A 22,077-nucleotide genomic window follows, 5' to 3' on the forward strand; every position below is an offset into this window, starting at 1 on the left:
AATCCCGTATGGGCGATGGTTTGTGTCCCAACAGTCTCACTTCCCATCCAACTTCCTGCTTGTGGCCTGGGAAACCAGTAGAGGATGGCCCGATGTCTTGGGACCCTGCACCCACAAGGGAGACCCAGAAGAGGTTCTTGGCTCCTGGCCTTCAATCGGCTCAGATCTGGCCTTTTGCAGTCACTTGGTGAGTGAACCAGCTGATGGACGATCTTCCTCTCTGTCTTTCCTTTCTCTGTATATTTGATTTTCCAATAAAAACAAATCTTAAAAGAAATTTTTTTACAAGATGCTTGCTTTTGCCCAGAAGGTGCTTTTAACAAGACAGAAGTGCTAGCTCTTCTGAGTTTTTAGCTTATCCTAAGAAGTCATAACCTTTTGATAGTTTTTTGTTTTATCATGAGCAAGGTAGACAGGATTAGAATTCTAGCCAGCTGCTGGATTTTGTCCCCACCTTCTTGTTAATGGCTTGGTCACCTATATCGTGCTCACAAGACTCCACTTCCAACATTCTCTTAAGTCTGTCTTCTCTCGGAGCTCCCGCTTGGTGCTGGAGCAGGAAGTTTCTATCTTCAATAAATCTAAATTTGTTGCCTGAAATCATCCACATGAAAAGTTTCCTTTGCTTGTGAGACAAGAACCAAGGTGCTGCCTGTCCTCTGTGTTGGTTTGCCCCTGACATTAGTATGTGTATACTAACTATTAAGATGATTAATATTGAGCTACATAATGAGACCGAAATAATGAATGAACTCCCTGTAATGCATAAAGCCTAGTGGGAAACGTTGCTATATCCACAATCACTTCTTATCAAGGTGGTAAAGAGTCAGTAAAGAGGGTCTAAGGAAAAGGGGCACACAGTCCAGAGTGGTTGGGAGGTGTTACATCTTATGCAACAGGAGGGCAAAATAGCACTGCTTTCGACTAAGACCCCAGAGTAAAGGAGATTATGAAGTTTTAAAACCATAAATGCAACGTGCTCCACAGTCTCACGACGATGGTATCACTTCTGATATTAGTACATGTGTCTACATCCAAACACATGTGCATGCTCCCAGCTTGTGTGTAAAGTAACAGGGAGACTGCAAAATGATGCGGCCTACTCTAGAAGTCAGGACAACTGGGGATACATAACAAAGAAAAGTTTTTTAACCCCTTACACTTCAGAAGGCTTTCTACACATGAATGAAATTTTCCTTAAAAAGGAAACCTTTAATGAGAGAAATGTTGGATACATTTAAAACAGAATTATTATGTGGAATTCAATGTTTTCCTGCTTCCCAGTTGTTGACTGAGCAAGGCACATTTGAAATGCTCTTCTTACATCCCCTTCCTTTGTGGGGGTGGGGAGGAGCATCAAATGTTATTGGCAGGTCAAGAGATGAGCCCAAGATAAGGAACACTCCCCTGCCACCCAGGAGAGCAGAGTCCAAGAATCTGCCAACTCAGAGGCCCTTGGAGGTGGTCAGCTTGTTGTTGTGGGTGTCCTGACCCTCCAGCCAGCTACAGTTGTTGACTATTTCCGGCTCCAACCACAACTTCGTGTCCAGAGTCTGATGTACACCATACCCACAGCACTGCCCCGGAGGGACAGAGGGGAAGGCAGTCTTCTGCTGTCCCTTCCAAGAGTTGATCATTTTTATCTACTCTACCTCATTGTCAGAATGTCATTTATATCCATATCCATACCCATCTATATCTATGTCTATATTTATATCTGTATCTATAATCTAGCTATCGATATAATAGAAAACAATAAGAAAGAGCAAAATCCATCAGAAGTGCTATAAGGGTTACACCAGGAAAGGTGCTGCCTTTTAGGTAAGCCACTTAAATTGTGAAATCTACTACCTATTTTGTCCTTCTTAGGACTGAGACAGCACATGTTTCTGTAATTCTTCTAACAATGTAGAAAAATTAGATTATGCTGAAAGAAAAGAGGCCACTGAAAGGGAAGCAAAATGAAAGCTCTCGGGATTCCACTCCCAGTTATATACTCAATAGAAATGAGTGCTACTCCTAATAAAATACTAGCTTAGAGAAAATATCCCAAGGCTCTTGAAATAATCCAAAGGTCTATCAGCAAGAAAGTGCTAAATAAAGTATGGTAAAGTAACACAAAGCAATATTATACAGCAACGAAAAACGGCAAACCATAAACAGACATGGGATTATGTATGAATCTCACAAACACGATGCAGAATTAAAAAGCCACATACGAAAGATTGCATATAATATGCTATGATTCCATTTGTACAAGATAAAAATCATGTAAAGCACACCTATGAATCTATGATGGAAGTGTTTGGAAGAGTAGCGGTTACTGTACACCTGAAAGAGCATGTTGTATATCTTGATCATTGTGGAGGTTACAAAGTGCATTTACATTGAACTATTCAGTAAGTGAAACACTCACGATGTATGTGTTTGATGTAACCTGTATTGTTGTTATTGTTAGTATTAGAGCAAGGGTACACTCAGTCACCGACTTATTTCTCAAATGCCCACAACAGCCAGGGCTTGGCTGGGATTCAACTGAAAGCTGGAAACTCAACATGGATCTCCCAGAGGGGTTGGCAAGAACCCAGTAACTTGAGCCTTCACTGGGACTTGCATGGTTTGCATCCGTGGTAAGCTAGGAATTGGAGTTCAACCCACAGATGTTCAGTATGGGACACAGGCATTTTAGTGTCTCAAGTTGGCTCAAAATACCTACCCTGTATCTTCCTTTAAAATATTTTTGAAATAAATAATGAGAAGTAAAGTCATGAAAATTGAGACAATTAGCTATATTTTATCCATTAAGTTTATCATCCTTGGTAAGCTAAAGTATTTGGACAGAGGAATCCTTTGCTAAATTGCTGGTAGATTTTGAGCAAGACAATTTTAATTTCGTCTGAAGTTTCTTGAGCCTGGAGATTGGTAAGCTAATTATAATAAGGAGGATAGAATCATTCATCTATCCCAAACTTCAACCTAAGTGGGGATTTTTCAACTTTCTGAGATCATGAATATTATTTCACATTGACACATACGAGGTACACACTTATTCAGGAGCTATATCTCCAAGAAAATCATGTACAACCTAAGAATGCATAGAACTAAAGCAATTGAACTTAATTTTCTTTAGCAGCTTGAAAATTCTGAACTTGCTTCTTTTTGCCTACTAGATACTAAACAACGCATTGAAAATGACCATTACCACAGGCAGAAGAGGGTGCTTGAACAGTCTATTTAGTTTCACTTCCTTTTAGTTCAACTTCCTTTCTTCATCATTAGTCTTTCCTAATTACTATACAGATCAGATAAGATGGTACAAGGCTTGCTTCAATGTAAGTGGAGCCATACTCCCTCCTCTGCCCTCATTCTTCCCCATTTTATTCTTTTTGACAGAAATATAGTTTTTAGATAAAATTTATAAAATTTGAGTAACCACTGAATGTGTAAAGAGGTCAAATTTTTTTTTGTTTTTTCTTCTGTGAATAAAACAATGCTGCACAATTCAGCATTTTTAAAAAAAGACTTATTTTATTTTTATTTGAAAGGCAGAGTTATAGAGAGAGAAGGAGAGACAGGGAATGAGAAAGATCTTCTATCCTCTGGTTCACTCCCCAAATAGCTGCAAAGACCAGAGCAATGAAAATCTGAAACCAGGAGCCAAGAGCCCAGAGCTTCTTCCAGACCACTCACGTAAGTTCAGGGGCCCAAGGACTTGAGCCATTCTCTGCTCTTTTCTTAGGCCATTAGCAGGGAGCTGGATTGGAAGTAGAGCAGCCAGGATTTGAACTGGCACCTGTATGGGATGTTGGTACAACAGGCAGAGGCTTAGCATGCTATGCCACAGCGCTGGCCCCAAGGATTCATAAGGGTATTCATCTTCAGACTATCCCTCTTCAGACCACACATGCAATTTCGCAAGTCAGAAAAGTTGGCAACCATCTTAACAGACATAGTGTTCATTTCAGGAGGAGAGTAGTATTTGCTAGAGGCTTCCAATCGTTCATTGCTTGATCTGTCAGCTTCTTCAGCTGATGTGAAGAAGCACAGTATGACATATCATAACAAGAAAATGGGCAGATTGCAAAAATCGCACGTGGTTGGGTGTGAGATGTGCCGCACTCACGGGTTTGATGCTCCCACGCACCGTGTCAGTCGTTATAACCAGTTCAAACCCGGCGGGAGCTAGTGCATTGACAAGCTACGCAGAGCCCCTCCTTCAAGGCCCTGCAGGTGCTCAGTTCTGCAGTGATGCTCAGTGAGAACTTCAGGCAGGCACAAAGTAGCAACTGCTGTTGACCTTCTCCCTCTACCAAACGGGATGGTGCCCCGACTAACTCCACCTCCACAAGGAGTAGAGGAAAGTGAAGGATACAGCAAAACAGACCTTAACAGGGTGAGTGGGGCCGGGATCCTGTCTGAGTGGGCCCTGAGAAGCAGGACTCCCTTTTTTCTCTCTGTGTGAGACATACCTTGGAAACCCATTCCCCTTCAGGTGCACACTGGTGAACATAAAACCAGAACTCAAGGGTATGAGTGTGCATACCTTGGGTCATAGTGCCAGGTGAGCCAGGCTAGCTCCAGCAAGCCCATGTCTGTGCTTCCCTGGACATCGCCACTTCCCCTTGAAACAAGACTAACAATAGATTAGGCTAAAGTCACGTTGTTCTTTCTTCTAACAGACCAGATATAATCCTTTTATTAGCCAATTTTTCCAGATTGTAGTAAATCTGCTCATTGCCCTCAGAATCTGTATGCCTATCTCTGCATTAACTAATTTGGGTCATTCAATCACCCAAGCACCTCAATTTTCCATCTGTAAATCGGATTTTCATCGGGGCAGATTTTTGACTCTAGTGGTTTCGTTAGTGTTTCCTGAAGAGCTTTTAAAAATATTGATGTTTAGGTTCCGGCCACAAACATTGAAGTCAGCTCTCTGAGAGGCTCCTTCTCGCATGAGTGTGCTTTCACAAGTTTCCCAGGGATCTTAAAAGTCCTGTACAGGTGGATATTGGATGCTCAGAGCCTTGCTGAACTCATTCCCTGTGCCTCTGCGTGGGCCCATCTTGAGTAAACTCCTTCATATTTACTTCAATTTTCTTCACTACGAAAAGGGAACTCAAGAGACAGTGTGGCAATGATGTGCAAAGTACTCAGGGTTTGCCAGAGCAGCTTGTACTGCTAAAAGGCCCCCAGGAGCTTGCATGCTGGCTGAGAGTACACTGGCAACTCAGATTTCCTGAGGGCTTGAGCATGCGTCAGATGGGTCTTAATCTCTTGAGGTGGGTTTTCTTTTTTAAACCCTACTGACGGCATATATTCATTTGAAGATGTAGAAACGGGCTTAAGCAAGGTGAATTGCCCACATAATGCCACACAGCGGGGCTTAGAGCCTGAACTCAAACGCAGGCCACACTCACTTGAATCTACAGTTCATGCTTTTAAACACCATAATGCTATGATTTACACTCTTTATGTGTATCCAACTATCTATGATGACGTCTTTATTCTTCCGGGGCACCATTGAATCCCGATTGATGTCAGAGTGGGACCCTAGTGGGAGATCATGGTCTCGATGGTGGAAAGTTGGTGGGCTTTCCTGGGTTTTCAGGAAGTAAGAAGGGTTTCAACAAATAAGCAGAGGAAAACAAAACCAAGAGAGCGAGCTATAATGATCATGAAGATTCCCTGAGTCCCGTTCGTACTGGAGACTGACATTCTTGGAGTGGGCCCTGGGAGTGCCCACCTTGTTCTGTGCTGCAGAAACGTGGGGATGACGTCACCCCTGCCCTGATGGCAATGAGCCGCCCCGTTTCCCAGGTACAGAGAGACATGTTCCTACTCTTATCATCCCCTTCCTGGAATAAGTTATTGGTCTTCCTGTCTTATTACCCTGTCAGCCCATAATACTTTTTTTTTTTTAATTTCCTGGTCCTTCTATCACTCAGGTCCTATCTTCTATGTAATCTCTTAAAGGCTACCTCCCAAAATCACCGTTTCTTTCTTTTTTTTTAATTTATTCACTTTTGTTGAAAGGCGGATATACAGAGAGGAGGAGAGACAGAGAGGAAGATCTTCCATCTGATGGTTCACTCCCCAAGTGACCCCAACAGCCAGTGCTGCGCCGATCTGAAGTCAGGAGCCAGGAGCTCTTCCGGGTCTCCCACAAGGGTGCAGGGGCCCAAGCCTTTGGGCCAACCTCGACTGCTGTCCCAGGCCACAAGCAGGGAACTGGATGGGAAGCAGGGCTACCGGGATTAGAACAAGCGACCATATGGGATCCCAGTGCATACTAGGCGAGGACCTTAACTACTTCGCTATCGCACCGGGCCCAGCCCATAATACTTTAACCTCAGAGCTGGCAGAATATTTCTCAAATAACCAGCCAAGTGACTTCAGCACCGTGCTTAAGAAGTGGCATGTGGGGAGGAGATGGAGAAGCACAGTCACATCTCAGTTTCTCCTCCTGATGTCTGATGTGGCTCCTTCCCTCTGCAGCCCGTCCCCAGGTGGGCATGCCCTGTAGGGCCAGGCTGCACACACCGAATATGCAGCTCTACAGCGCTTGTTCTCCTCCCAGTTCCAGAGGCCCCAGAAGGACCATCAGCCCATGTCAGGTTCCAAAGAACGGCTGGCGCAGCCCGCGTGGCAGAAGCGTGTACTGCGCCGATGAACGAGGCTGGATTACACAACCTTCCCCTCTTTTCTCCAAAGTAAAAATGAACTAACTCACCCGCCTCTGTGGTGCTCAGTTACCAGAGTAGAGCATCAGGTTATGATCAGCAGCGTGAAAACTGGGCAGGAGGAACTTTCGTGGCTGTCTAAAGGGATAGAAATAACAGTTCCTTCAAGACAGATAGTCATAAGGCATGTCAAACAGTTCAGGGAAAACAGAGCTAAAAGATCAGCTTATTTTTAGTGAGAAAAAAAGTAAATCCATATTTCTAGTTTTTTTTCCTATATGCACATGTTTTGAAGACCTGCTTTGATTTTGCTTTTGTCCTACAAATTCTTTTAAGACCCTAACACAGTTCCAAGACAAAAATAGTGTCAGCAAGTCACCAAGAAGTACCGACCTCGTCCCACTTCCAGAAGCAGGCAGTGTTAACCCCTTGTCTTATTTTGAAGATTCTCTCCTGGGAACCCTCCTCTCCACCAGCAACACTCTAGGCACAAGACTCGAACGAACACCAACACAATTTCTAACAGTTCCAAGTCACTCTCTTAAAGTCCCTACCTGAAAAAAACTCAGGTTGCCAAAGGAATTTGGTTTTTTCAGCCAGCCCCAGAAGACAAGCCCCTGCCTCTCGGCTTCTGTGGGAGATTGGGAGCCTGGCTTCACTCAGCAGCGCTGGCAAACCCAAGGCAGGTGTCATCAGGACCAGTTCTGTGCCCTCCCACGTTGTGTTAACGCTTCCTCCTGCCCTGCGCCTTCCCATTCAGAGCAGTGAAGCGCTGGTGTTTCAGGAGCCAAGAACACAAAACTGAAAACCCGGACACGGCTGCCCTCTACCGGCTACACTGGTTTGGCAACACTTTTTTCCTAACTCACAGGCGATGTTGGTAGCCGTTCCGGTTTACCACCCTCTTTGTTATTCAACGCGATCACAGCCTTCTAAGCCACTGTTCATGAGAAAGCCTCGCACCCTGGGCCGGCACGACTTGAGCAAGGTTATGTCCCTGACCGCGGTACTGGTTTTCTCAGCTGTGCGCAGGCTGCTTGGAGTGTCCAGCCACGACCTAGGAGGGCATCTTTCCAAGGGCTGCAGGCTGAGGAACAGGAATTGCTTCCCGAGGACGTCATCGGCTCTTCCTTTACAGCTTGCTCAGAATGCTCACCTGCACCTCCGTTGAGATTTTTTTAATTCTTCATTTTGGAATTAAAAAAAAAACTTGCTTTTTTTTGGTTCAATACTAGGTATTTGAAAATTCATAGAAATCTTAAGGGTGATAGTATTGAGAATATTGCCCTTAAAAACTTGTAGGAGGGGCTGGGTTTTGGTGCCCGGATTGAAGATACTGCTTGCGAAGCCCGCGCAACCCGTATCAGAGTGACTGGGTGGAAACCCCGGTTCTGCCCCCACCCCCTCTTTTTTTTTTTTTTTTTTATAGCTTCCTTCCTGTTTCTGCTCAGCCTGTTAGATTCCTGCCTCCACCTGGGAGGCCAGGGGTGTGTTTTCAGCCCCTAACCTTGGCCAGGACTGGCCCAGCCTGTCACTGCAGGCGTCTGGGGGAGTGAACCAGTGGGGAGATTCACTATTTTTTTGTCTTCTTACACCCTCATGAGAAACCTGGCACTGGAGCGGCCCCTTGCCCACCCCTCTGCCGTGGGTCTCGGCGTATTCTCCCTGTTTGTATCTCCGCTGGCTTCCACCTGCGCTCCTGCGCTGTGAGCACCGTCCAGAGGATAGTCCCTGTGACGTGAAGGTGCAGGCTTCTTTCCCTGCTCAGCTTTCTCCACAGCCCTCGGTGCCCACCAGTGCCGCAGGAAGGGCTGCCTTCCTTGTTCCTCCCTCTGCCCTCACCTCCCAGATGTGACGGCTTTGCACGGTCTCCACGGCCCAGCATCCTGAATGCGTCCTTTTGTTAGAAGCAGGTTTGCCCCTACAGTCTTGCCAGACAGTACTCTTCAGCAGTATTCTTTTACCACCACTGCACAGTGTTTGAAGGCTTACTGGAAAGTCAGATACACAGAGAGGAGGAGAGACAGGAAGATCTTCCATCCGCTGATAAACTCCTCAAGTGGCTACAACGGGCCACTGAAGCCAGGAGCCAGGAACCTCCCCCAGGTCTCCCACGCAGGTACAGGGTCCCAAGGCTTTGGGCCACCCTCTATTGCTTTCCCAGGCCACAAGCAGGGAGCTGGATGGGAAGTGGGACTGCCTGGATAAGAACCGGAGCCCACATGGGATCCTGGCATGTTCAAGGTGAGGACTTTAGCCGCTAGGGCCCTAAACTTTTTGTTTTAAAGGTGCTATCCAAATGTTATCTGAGATTGCCTTTAAGATAGCAAATTCTTAAGTATTTTTTGACCGATAATGTACTTTGGAGTATTTCTCTTTAGTTACCTTAAAAATAGAGTTTGTGCTTCACTGTTCATTATCCTTTCTGCTGATTTCCTGGAATAGAAAGAAAAACAGCTGAATTACATGGCTATTGCTCTAGGAAGCTCTTCATGGCTGATACAGAAAACATATTGCTATCACGTTCAAGGAATTGGATGTGCACTCTTAATCCTCACTGCGCATTATCTTATACATTATCTCCAGTCTGTAGGTGGGGAAGGGCTCACAATAACTCACCAAAGACCTCACAGCTAAGAAGTAGAACATAAACAATTACACACAATGCCACAGTTAAAAGAACGCAGCTGAATTCCCATGTCAAGGGGACAAGACGGTAAGCTCTGTGTGTGGTGGACGAGCAGGCCCAAGGTTGGACTCCATGCTCACTGGCTGGTCCACAGTGGCTTGTGTCTGAAGGGTTTTAGCAAACTTGTGATTCCCCTGCCTTCCAGAGAAGTTCCACTAGGAGAAACAAAGAAGGGTCTGACAGAGGATATCTGAACCTACGAACGGCACCAGCTGTACACCTTTGAGCTCCCTCTGGGCATGAAGGGGGAGCTACAGCAGTCACGGAGGTGGGTAGCACTGGCTGATCTAGATCATCAAACACTTTTGAAAGGCAGATGTACAGAGAGGAGGAGACACAGAGAGGAAGATCTTCCATCTGATGATTCACTCTGCAAGTGACCGCAACGGCCGGTGCTGTGCCAATCTGAAGCCAGGAGCCAGGAGCCAGGAACTTCCTCCAGGTCTCCCACATGGGTACAGGGTCCCAAAGCCTTGGGCCATCCTCGGCTGCTTTTCCAGGCCACAAGCAGGGAACTGGATGGGAAGTAGAGCTGCCAGGATTAGAACCGGCATCCATATGGGATCCTGGCGTGTTCAAGGTGAGGAGTTTAGCTGCTAGGCCACCGTACTGGGCCCCAGCTACACTTTCTTAGTGTACTTGCTATCCTTTGTTTGAACTTGATGATTATGCTATATTTTGTGAGTTGAAACACTTTAGTTCTGTATTTGCAGTTGTGTCTTGCCATACTTTACAGTGATTTTCACTTGTATCTCTGTGTCCTATTAAAGGCTTTAACAGGAGGTTAAACCAAATTTAGCCAAATTTCCGTCACCACCCTCTGTCCTCTGCCCTGGTTTTTGATTTGACATTTGAAGTACCCAGAGATTTCCAGCAAAAATAATTTTGTAAGGTAAATAAGCAACAATTGCTCAGTCCTTTCAATTGTCTTTAAGTAATAAAACAGGGTGTCAACAAAGGAATTAAAAATAACAGAGTGCTTCTTTCCAGAAGTTTGAAGGTGGTAAAGTCAACACTGACCTCCACATAAAAGGTCAGTTGAATGGAATTTCTTGGCAAGTACTGTGACTCACACCTCACGAAATGAAGAAGAAATTTGGAAATCTGGAAAAAAAAAAGGAAAAAAAAAACATTAAAATCCAAAAGGAAGTGAGGAATGACTTTATTTAAAGCTACCTTTCTAAAAGGTGTCAGATTTCTCATGTTAATGCTTAGGTTTCCACATTCAAGGATAAGGAGACGCTGAAACTCTTTATCTTCTTTTGTATTTTACTCACTACAAACTTTTTTTTGATCACAGAATTTAAATAAACTCGGGTTTTTTGGTGCACTTTATTAGATATTCAGAAAGTGAATTAAGTCTCGCTATTGTTGAAATACCACACAGTAACTTGGTGGCTTTAGATGCATTCAAATCACCTTAAAACTTTCATGGAATTGACTGGCGTTACCTTTTTGTACCAGCAGAGGGGGCGCAAAGACCACTACAATAAATTAGCAGCGGCAGCTTTTTTCAATGGTGAATGGGGCAGAAGGGTGAGGCAGAAGGGTGGGGCAGGGAATTTTACTCTCGAACTTTGTTACCACCAAGTCTGGGAAACAGATCAAAGGAAAGTTAGACTGCTGGATAATCAGATAAAAGTAGTAGAAAATTCTAGTAAAATGTGTTCATGACTATATGTATACTATAACCTGTTATCAAAGATTACTGGCAGGATTTGCTACTTTTTTTTTTTTCAAAATGCTAGTAAGTTAAAATAAACATCACATAAAACATATTTAACATGTACTACTTAAGTCCTAAAATTAACCCAATATTGTATATATTTATTAATCTTTTGAAGAGTTAGATATGAAATCTAAATGCCCAAAGGCACAAATGGTGCTGAGGGCAGGTGGCTGTGGCCCTCCCTGCCAGGTGAAGGCTCAGAGGGACAGCCCGGTCTAGAGTAAATGGGCCCTGACCGGATGCGTCACGTGCTGGCACCTGGATCTTTCTCTCCCAGCCCAGGAGGGTGGGCCTTGGATTTCTGTTATTTATAAATTACCCTGTCTATGATGTATTTGTCATTGGAGCAGCAACAAAGACACCAAGATATGTGATACTTGAACTCATCCTCAGTGTACTCTGGTGTCTTCCGCAGCCTCTTGGTGCTGCTCTGATACCACCCAAGACCATGTCATTACAGGAGACAGCAGCCATCTGCAAGCCAAGAGAAGAGATTTCTGGAGAAGCAAAACTGGTACTTATACCTTCATCTTCAATTCCCAGCCTCCATAATTATGAGAAAATATTTAAGGCAGCCACATTGTTATCTTGATCAGCAAATTAGTATGCTCTGTGATGTGTGTTGTATTTTAGTGTGAAAAATTTTTGATTCACAAACTAGTCCCTTTTTCCCATACTAATTACCATACTTCTGCCATGGAGCACAGTTCCATACATATCTACCTGTCAATAAGCTGTGGATCTACTTCTTAATTCTTTATACTATTCCTTTGGTCAGAATGCGGCCATTCTCCATTGCTATGGCTTAATAATAAGGCCTGTTGGCTGGTAAAGAAAAATCTCTTTTATTCTTTAAAATAATTCTGGCATTTTTTGATACCTTGCAATCTCATACACATTTTGTCATCTGCTTATTTTTCATGAAAATTTTCATTGGGATTTTGACTGCATTTGCATAAAACCCTATAGATTTAGAGAGAAATGTCTTTAGAATTTATTTATCTGGAAGGCAGAAGAACACAAAGAGGAGATCTTTCAACCACAGGTTCATTCTGCAAAATGCCACAGTGGGGCTGGCCCAGGGAAAGCCAGCAGTTCCAAACTCCGTACAGGACTGCCACAGGGACGGCAGGGGACCAGGAGTGGGAGCCATCGGGCCATCGTCTGCTGCCTTTCCAGGCTCTCCCCCAGGGAGCTGGACTGGCAGCAGAGGAACTGGGACTTGCTGGCATTCTAAGGGCATCCTTAACCTGCTGTGCCACACAATACTCCCCACAAGAGAAATAGAGAACATTACATTGATTGGGTATATTTCAAACTGCTTATGGAAAATGAAATTAAAATTTTGGTACAAAAACTTTTTAAAGATCTATTCATTTTTATTGGAAAGGTGGATATACAGAGAGGAGGAGAGACAGAGGAAGATCTTCCGTCTGATAATTCACTCCCCAAGCGACTGCAACAGCTGGAGCTGAGCCAATCTGAAGCCAGGAGCCAGGAGCTTCTTCTGGGTCTCCCACAAGGGTGCAGGGTCCCAAGGCTTTGGGCCATCCTCCACTGCTTTCCCAGGCCACAGGCAGCGAGCTGGATGAGAAGCAGGGCTGCTGGGATTAGAACCAGCGCTCGTATGGGATCCTGATGCATTCAAGGCGAGGATGTTAACCACTATGGTATTGCACCAGGCCTGGTACAAAAACTTTTGAAGACGTGAATTGTCCTTAAGAAGTTTAGGGAAACTAGGTACTATGAAAACACTAAGCATTGCTTTCAAAAATTTTCTTTGCATCAAAATAAGTCATTTTCCTACAAACTCCAGCCCTGCTGCTTCATTTGTTGTTGTATATGTTACAGTTCTGCTTCTGTCCACATGATGGCACCACAACCTGAAAAATCATATTTTCACAGTTGAAAGCGACAGATGTGCTGAGTTGATATTAATATTTTGTTAAATGTCCTCTTAAATTTTGAGATAGGTCTTAATTTATATGGGATATTCAATAGCTTATCCAATACAAAGCTATATTTGGTTAAAAATCAATAACATTATAATTAAGAAATATCTAAAATGAACAAATTCCTGACATATAGTTCTTTCCTGGAAGGTCATTAACATAAACACACAAACGCTTTTTTTTTTTTGAGCAACAAAGACATGGCATAAAGCTATTTTAAAAATATCCCAGAAAAATCCTTTCCGCATAGGGTGGAGAATAGATCTGCATAAATCTGGAGGGCAAAGGTCACTCCTACAGCTACAGAGATTTTGGAATTCTTCCCCCCGCCACTCCAGCATGCGGTAATCACAGTAATCACGAACCAGCCACATGCCTGGGCATGCCTGGATCTGCTTGAACACTCAAAAGTGAAAGTGACAGAAAGGACTTTATGAGATGTGGAGGAAGCCTCTTTCCTGCAGTGCACTCAAAGTGTTTGAGACAGAAGAACTTTTGTAAATGTTTCATTAAGCGGGATCCTACCCTAAACCTGCTGGTGGCCTCCAGCAAACCCTTCACATTGTTGACTCTCTGCTGGAGGTTTATGGATCTGGTATTCTAAAAATCTTGTGAACCTAGTACCAAAAAACTATCATATCACATCTAAAGAGATTTACATGTGTTGTAAATACTATTGGTCTAAAAAATATAGTGAGAATAGCTATGTGAATTCACTCACCCTCTCTCCCCTTTCCTCCTTGTAAATGACAATATTCATGTGAAACCAGAATATTACAGCTCAAAATCTGACTGTAGGAGACCACACTGTGTTCATCCAAATATACATCTAGGATAACGTGCTTTTTGTTGTTGCTGTTCTTGCTGCTGTTTGTTTACGTTGCTAGTTTGAACAACAGCAGATTTAAGAGAAGCTCTGAAAATAGCAAGTTTCTCGTTATTAAGGGACCCTTACAGTTATTAAAAGAATTATCCATCTGTAGGACTGTGTCGGGTGTTCTGGACACAAGACTCCGAGCAGTGGAGAACTGACCGGAAGTGACAGAGCGCCTTCCTGTCACTTGCCTTCCCCACACTTAGTTCACATGTGGGCCCAAACTAGAATCCATTTCTTTGAGTAACTCCTTTATATGTGTTAATCACCTTGTTTCGTGTTCCCTCTCCATCTGTTTTGTTTCCAAGACTCCAGCCAGAATTCAAGAGGGCAGAAAAAAAAAAAAAAACTTTACAAGAATTCCCTACAAGAATCATATTTCCCCACTCAGAGCTGCTGTGGTATTAAATAAGGCATTTCAAACTACTGAACAGTTCCTCAATACGCAATACTACTATTGGAATACAAAAAAACCATGTTCCTGGGAGAACCAAACGGAACACTAAAGCCTAGAAGTACGAAACTGAGCCATCTTTTAGCTCACACAGCTTTGTCCCAACGAGGGACGAATTCCTCCCACTCCCACATACAAAGACTTAAGAGCCACGCTGTGAACAAAGCATTCTGAACAACCCATCAGGCATAAGCAAGACCCCACAAGCCAAATCTCCCCCGGGCCCCCTCAAATGTACATCAACTGCTACCTTACGATCGCCTATGACCCTTGGTTATACCCCTGGGAAACACATGTCCTTTCACTTGAAAGCGCTTTATTTAGAGCCCGTAACTCTAAATCGGAAGTAGGTTATTCCCCCCAAATTTTAAACAAATGGAGGAGAGGGAGAGGGGGAGGCACTGTCATTGTGTTCTTGGGCTTTGTGAAATTCACATATCTGAAACTCATGACATGTGTCACACACACGAACAAGAGTTTGCAACGGACCTTCGTTGCTTCTGAAAACATGAGGTGTGGACTGAGCCACACTGCCTGCGCCCTGGTTTCACACCCCAAAAGGCCACAACTCCCGGGGAAGCCAGGAGAGGGGGCACAGACCCAAGACCTGAGCCACCTTCTGCATTCTTCCCGGGGTGCACACGGCGGGAAGCGGGCGTGGGGTCCTCAGGTGTGGGACACGGGGGTCCTGACCCCAGGCTGCACCGCGACCGCCCCGTGGCGCTGTCTCAGCCAGCGCCGATACAAAAAAAAAAAAAAAACCACTTCAAAAACTAAAACGCCAGGTTGTCGTTACCCACAACCGTTAACCGAACTTCCAGAAGATTCCACAGGAGGGCGCCGTTGCCCTCCGAGTGTCTCCCCACCTCAAGCCCGGAGACGCCCCGGGACCCGAACCTCCGACCGAGGCCGCTGGAAGGTGGCCGGCCGGGGGTGGCGTCCCGCTCGCAGGGTCGCCTGGCTCCGACGCGGTTCCTCCGGCCCTACCTTTCCCCGGCCCACCCTCGCCACCGCGGCCCCTCAACCAGGAGGGAGGCGAGCTCGGCCACCTCACCGAGGCTCAGGTCGCCCGGCGGCCGTTGGAGGCCTCGCGCGCTGGGCGGTCATGGGTGTCGGCTCGCGGGCGTCGAGGGGACCAAGAACCGCGCGGGGCCATGGCGGGGGATAAAGCTGCGTGTGACAGGGGCGCCCGCCGCGGCCTCGCCCCTCACGGCGGTCCTCACGGCTCGCCCTTCACGCCGGCCGCCCCTCAGGGCCGCCTTCGCCGACCCGCGCGCGCCCGGGCGGCCGGTGGGCGGGGCCTCCCCGTGACGTCACACTTGGCATCGAGTCTCCGCCCCTCTCCCCTCCCGGCCGGTATATAAGACTCGGCAGAGCGTTCGCACCGGCACGAGCGGAGCGGGTGACGGGCGAGGCTGGGCGGTGTAGGAGGTGGCTGGGGCTCGAGGGTCGGGACGGGCACGGACGCGTGTCCGCGCGCTGCAGCCGGGCAGCCCAAGGCGGTGCGCGCGGAGGGGAGGGAGACGAGGCGACGACCATGGAACTCTTGAGGACTATCACCTACCAGCCGGCCGCCAGCACCAAGATGTGCGAGCAGGCGCTGGGCAAGGCTGGCGCCGGGGACTCGAAGAAGAAGCGACCGCAGCAGCCCCCCGAGGAGCCGCAGGTGCAGGTGCCGCCGGCGGCCCCGCACCACCATCACCACCATTCGCACTCGGGACCCGAGATCTCGCGGATTATCGTCGATCCCACCACGGGGAAGCGCTACTGCCGGGGCAAAGTGCTGGGGAAGGTGAATGAGTCAGGGAGAGCGTCCGGGCAGGCAGGCGGACGGGGCGGGAGGGCTGCCCGGGCAGCTCCAAGCCGCATGGGACCTCGAGCTCCCAGCCACTTCTCGGCCTCTCGGTGGAGGGGAGCTGGTCCGACCGGGCATTGGGTCCCTCACCTACGGGTTTTTGTCCCTGGCAGCGCCGAGGAAGGGTGGCGGGGAGGGGAGATCGGTCTTCCATCCTTTAGCCAAACCACAGGGAACCCCAGGGACATTTGCGAAATCTAGAAACTAGGGCTTCCCACTCCTGGCCCCGGCTCCCTCTAGCACCTGCTCTGCAGACTGTTTCTGACAAAAATCTGTTCAGACGTGGCTTTTTCAATTCTGCCCACCCTAAACCCTGTCACCAAGCTCCCTTTTGTAAAAGGGAGAAGAAAAACCGTTTGAACTTGGGACTTTTCAGGAATGCATTTCCCTTTGCCGTTGAGGTGTCTTTACTGAGGGGTTGGCATCCCTGGTCCATGCTCCTCCTCACCCCGCACCCCACCCCCCACCCCCCGGCAATCCCACCCCAGTTTTTTTTTTTCTTTGCTTGGAATAATTTGGTCATTTATCGTATGTAATAAGCTGCCATCCATTTTTTTTTCCCCTTGCTGTACTCAATCCCTATCTTGGCTTTGTTCCTTTTAGGGTGGCTTTGCAAAATGTTACGAGATGACAGATCTGACAAACAACAAAGTCTACGCTGCAAAAATCATTCCTCACAGCAGAGTAGCCAAACCTCATCAAAGGGAAAAGGTGTGTATGACTGTTGAGTGAAGTATTTTCTTTGTGTGCACGGATGGCCCTTCCCTGGGAGGAAGATGTCTTCTGCGTGTGTAAGCGCCTACCGGCTCTTCAGAGATGATGAGGCTAATGAGCCTTATCTCGCCAGTCCTCACACCTCCCTCCCCCCTTTTCTTTCTTTAGATCGACAAAGAAATAGAGCTTCACAGAATTCTTCATCACAAGCACGTGGTGCAGTTTTACCACTACTTCGAGGACAAAGAAAACATTTACATTCTCCTGGAATATTGCAGCCGAAGGGTGAGCGTTAACTCTCTCCTGTTTGAGCACTGAGCTCCCCCACCCCCATCCCCTCCACTTGGCCATGCCCTGCAGACCGCTGGCTCTTGCCCTGGGGTCTGAGCTGTGGCACTGATTGTTTGAGAAGAACCCTGGGTACTCTCCCGTGAAGGGAATTCACTGATGGATTTTGCTAACTCTTTTGCCCTTTTGCTCTTCCTTAGTCGATGGCTCACATCCTGAAAGCAAGAAAGGTGTTGACGGAGCCAGAAGTCCGATACTACCTCAGGCAGATTGTGTCTGGGCTCAAATACCTTCATGAGCAAGAAATCCTGCACAGAGATCTCAAACTAGGTGGGTCTGGGTTGCTCCATGCCAACTTTTTGGGGGTGAGGGGTGCTTCTTCTCTGCCTCCTTTTCACCCTGCTAACCTTCACTGGGGTCTGGCCTTGTACAGTCTTCCTTCTGAGTGGGCGGCGTGAACACCTGACCGCCTGCCTCTCACGTGGCTGTGTGTATAATTGGAAGCCTTTTCAAAGGGAGTTACCTTTTGTTTGGTTTCTTATCTAGGCAACTTCTTTATTAATGAAGCCATGGAACTAAAAGTGGGGGACTTCGGGTTGGCAGCCAGGCTGGAACCCTTGGAGCACAGAAGGAGGTAAGAACTAGATATGACCTGCTAGGGTTTTTGAAATAGTCCCCAGTTCATATTTTGGAGATGGCCACTTAATGCCAAAATCTATGCTCTGCAATAATGTTAAACACTTGCTATGTGTCCACCATAAATGAGACAGGGTACACTATGCCCCTAAGTTGACTATTAAGGCAGTCAGGGAACCCTTTCTGTTTGCCTGAAAAGCATCAAAATGCCACACTGTCCCTGGTCTCAACTGGTTAAAAACACCATGTCATTTGTACCTAAGGGGAAAAAAATTGCACATGCATTAAAGAAAAAAAAAAGCTACCAGAAGTCACTCAATTGGCAGTTGTTCAGATACCCAAAGTCAAATGCTTCTCAATAGAAATTCAATAAAATATCTTTAAAAATTTATATCCCAAATTATATCCAGACAGCTGAGGTTAACCAGTAGAATAGTGCCTAATGAGATGTTGGCCTTTTGTCTTTGCAGAACAATATGTGGTACCCCAAATTATCTCTCTCCCGAGGTCCTCAACAAACAAGGGCATGGCTGTGAATCAGACATTTGGGCATTAGGCTGTGTAATGTAAGTACCTGTGCCAGCATGATTCAAAAGCAGATCTGGCTTGGATCTTTGCTTCTCAGAAAGAGCCACTCAGTTCAATGACCATTCCTAAAGACGTTGCTTTCCCTGCATCACAGGTACACAATGTTACTAGGAAGGCCCCCATTTGAAACTACGAATCTGAAAGAAACCTACAGGTGTATAAGGGAAGCAAGGTATACCATGCCGTCGTCTTTGCTGGCTCCCGCAAAGCATTTAATAGCCAGCATGTTGTCCAAAAACCCGGAGGATCGGCCCAGTTTGGATGACATCATACGGCATGACTTCTTCTTGCAGGTTGGTGCACCTCTCATGTCTTTCTTACTGCATAATGTTGTTCCCAGTTTCCCGACAAAGTCCTGAAGGTCTTTCCTGGTACTCCACAGGGCTTCACTCCAGACAGACTTTCCTCCAGCTGTTGTCATACAGTACCAGATTTCCACTTATCAAGCCCAGCTAAAAATTTCTTTAAGAAGGCGGCTGCTGCTCTTTTTGGTGGCAAAAAAGACAAAGCAAGATATATTGACACACACAGTAAGTCAAGATTTCTTCCCTTCCTCCTGTATCCGATATGACGAACTAAGGTTGATAAAAAAACTATAGAGAATTTCATGCAACTTTTAGGACATTGGCATGCAGCTGACCTTAACATTTATGGCACCATCTGTTCTTCACATTGTGATGGATAGCTTTTTGCTTTATAAACATTAAAATGTATAATTGCAGCTGATGGCAGTGATAAAATACTGTTTTTGCTTTGATTGTTCACAAGCTAGTTACTAATGCAAAAGCAGGAAATGATGGCCAGTCATCCCTACCTCATTGAGTGATACTAATACTCTTCATTCTTTTCCTTGATTTACAGATAGAGTGTCTAAAGAAGATGAGGAAATTTACAAGCTAAGGCATGACTTGAAAAAGACTTCAATAACTCAACAACCCAGCAAACATAGGCCAGATGAGGTATGTTGGGAAACAATAACATGGCTCACGGTTATAAACACTTGAAATCATTTCCATTCTATGTCAGGTAGCACTTGGACTATAAATATAATGGTTCAAGCTGGTTGTATTTTCTTAATGATTTTCTTTCAACTCTCTGAAAGGAACGATGTCATCTTGTAGCTTAAGAATGTATGCAATTAGGTGACTGCGATGTCTTTTGCTTGGCTACCGTCCATGGCTTTTTGATAAGCTTTCCTGGCACTTGCCACAATCACACCTTAAGTTGGAATTTGAACCTTAAATGAATTGAGATACTTCACTCAGTGCATGGCTCTTCCCTCTTCCAAGGAGCTCCAGCCACCTGCCACCACGGTTGCCAGAACTGGAACACCTGCAACAGAGAGCAAGCAGCAGATGGGAGATGCCATCCGGATGATCGTCAGAGGGACCCTGGGCAGCTGCAGTAGCAGCAGTGAATGTAAGTGACTGCTGGCCTAGTACTGGGGCACTGGAGTCCGTGTGTGTCGTAGTTCATGTAATACAGAAGAAGCAAATTAGGGGAATTGGAAAAGGACAAGGGATGATTCTAAATTCTTTTGTCTTTGGCATTAGTGAAGGGAAACAGAACAGCTACCGACCAAGTCCTCCGTTTGTATGATTTCTGTATTTTATCGTTTGTGTTTCTCTCTGACTTCCCAGGCCTTGAAGACAGTACCATGGGAAGTGTAGCAGACACTGTGGCAAGGGTGCTTCGGGGATGTCTGGAGAACATGCCGGAGGCTGACTGCCTCCCCAAGGAGCAGCTGACCACATCCTTTCAGTGGGTCACCAAATGGGTCGATTACTCTAACAAGTATGGCTTCGGGTACCAGCTCTCAGACCACACTGTTGGGGTGCTCTTCAACAATGGTGCCCACATGAGCCTCCTTCCAGACAAAAAGTAAGTATGTTCAACGAATGCAGTACAGTTGCTTGCCTAGTCATGTAAACATAATGACTGACCCTTTCTCTATTTTTTCCCTCTCTTCCTTCTCTCATTCCTGTTTTCTAGAACGGTCCACTATTATGCAGAGCTTGGCCAGTGTTCTGTTTTCCCAGCAACAGATGCCCCTGAACAATTCATCAGTCAAGTGACGGTGCTGAAATACTTCTCTCATTACATGGAGGAGAACCTCATGGATGTAAGTGACATGGCTTTACAGCACTGGTGCGTGGAGTGCAGCCCACAGACCAGCAGCGTCTGCATCACTCGGCAGCTTGTGAGACGTGCAGAATTCTCACATCCTTCTTTAGCTCTACTGCGGGAGGTGGGAGCAGGGAAGTGCGGGCCATTCTGATGACTGTCACCTTTGAGCAGCATCTTATTAGGGTACACACTGCACCATCTTTATAGGCGCTGAGCCTGTCTCGTGACCTCTTACAGGGCGGTGATCTCCCCAGTGTTACTGATGTCCGAAGACCTCGGCTCTACCTCCTTCAGTGGCTAAAATCTGATAAGGCCTTAATGATGCTCTTCAATGATGGCACCTTTCAGGTAACCAGACTTCTCATGCAAGTTTAGGTCCTAAAAGCACTATTTTGATTTAGCCAGTGGAATTACTGATCGAACCTTTCTTGGTATTTAGAAAGATTGAATATCTAATATCCGTGTCTTTTTTTTAAAAGGTGAATTTCTACCATGATCATACAAAAATAATCATCTGTAGTCAAAATGAAGAATACCTTCTTACTTACATCAACGAGGAGAGGATATCTACAACTTTCCGACTAACAACTCTGTTGATGTCGGGCTGTTCCTTAGAATTGAAGCATCGGATGGAATATGCCCTGAACATGCTCCTACAGAGATGTAACTAAAAGGCTTTGTGAATGGACCCTATGGGACTCCTCTTTGCCACTGTGAGCTCTGCAGGGAAGCCGGTGGAATGCTCTAGAGCATGCTGAAGGAGATGGACAGGTGGTGGTACGAAAAAACTCTGTGGCCTTCTGGGCTGAGTAGAGCCAGATCAGGCTGAGGCACACAGTTCTCGACTTTGGACAATCCCAGGAGTGAACCAAAATGCAGTTTTTCTTGAGATAACCTGTTTTGAAAGGCAATTTCGCAGAAAGGTGCATTGACTCAACTTCTCTCTGTTGAGAGCATTTCAGCCAGAGGACTTGGAACTGTGAATATACTTCCTGAAGAGGAGGCCGAAGGGAGGAAGCTCCCAATGTCGTTTAAAGGCTGTAATCAGAGCAGCTTTTGGCTGCTTAACTGTGAACTATGGCCATATATGAATTTTTTTTGTCATTGTCGTTGTCCTTTTTTTTTTTTAAAGACATTTGTGGCTGGAAAAGTGCATTCCTTGTTAATAAACTTATTTATTACAGCCCAAAGAGCAGTATTTATTATCAAAATGTTCTTTTTTTATGTTGATCATTTTAAACTGTTGGCAATAAAGAGAATGAAAAAGTGGAAATAATGGTCTCCCGTCTTTAATGCAACACATTGTCCCCTCATGACATTCTTTGATAATGGATAATGGATTCTTTTTTTTTTAAAGATGTATTTATTTATTACAAAGTCAGATATACAGAGAGGAGGAGAGACAGAGAGGAAGATCTTCCGCCCGATGATTCACTCCCCAAGTGAGCGCAACGGCCGGTGCTGCGCCTATCCGAAGCCAGGAGCCAGGAA

General features: G+C 45.9%; 1 protein-coding gene across 1 annotated transcript; it reads left to right on the forward strand.

Moving 5' to 3' along the window:
• Positions 1-15,601: 15,601 nt before the first annotated feature.
• PLK2 (polo like kinase 2) lies at positions 15,602-21,851 on the forward strand. The gene is made up of 14 exons (XM_058680147.1): positions 15,602-16,170; positions 16,837-16,944; positions 17,116-17,232; positions 17,436-17,565; positions 17,782-17,869; positions 18,342-18,437; positions 18,554-18,752; positions 18,842-18,989; positions 19,321-19,418; positions 19,749-19,878; positions 20,100-20,340; positions 20,452-20,581; positions 20,824-20,934; positions 21,066-21,851. The coding sequence occupies exons 1-14, from the start codon at positions 15,916-15,918 to the stop codon at positions 21,255-21,257; spliced, it is 2,043 nt and encodes a 680-aa protein (XP_058536130.1). The 5' UTR covers positions 15,602-15,915; the 3' UTR covers positions 21,258-21,851.
• The last annotated feature ends 226 nt before the right edge of the window (positions 21,852-22,077 follow it).

The sequence above is a fragment of the Ochotona princeps genome, chromosome 23, assembly GCF_030435755.1.
Source record: "Ochotona princeps isolate mOchPri1 chromosome 23, mOchPri1.hap1, whole genome shotgun sequence".
In the NCBI taxonomy this organism is placed as follows: Eukaryota; Metazoa; Chordata; class Mammalia; order Lagomorpha; family Ochotonidae; genus Ochotona; species Ochotona princeps.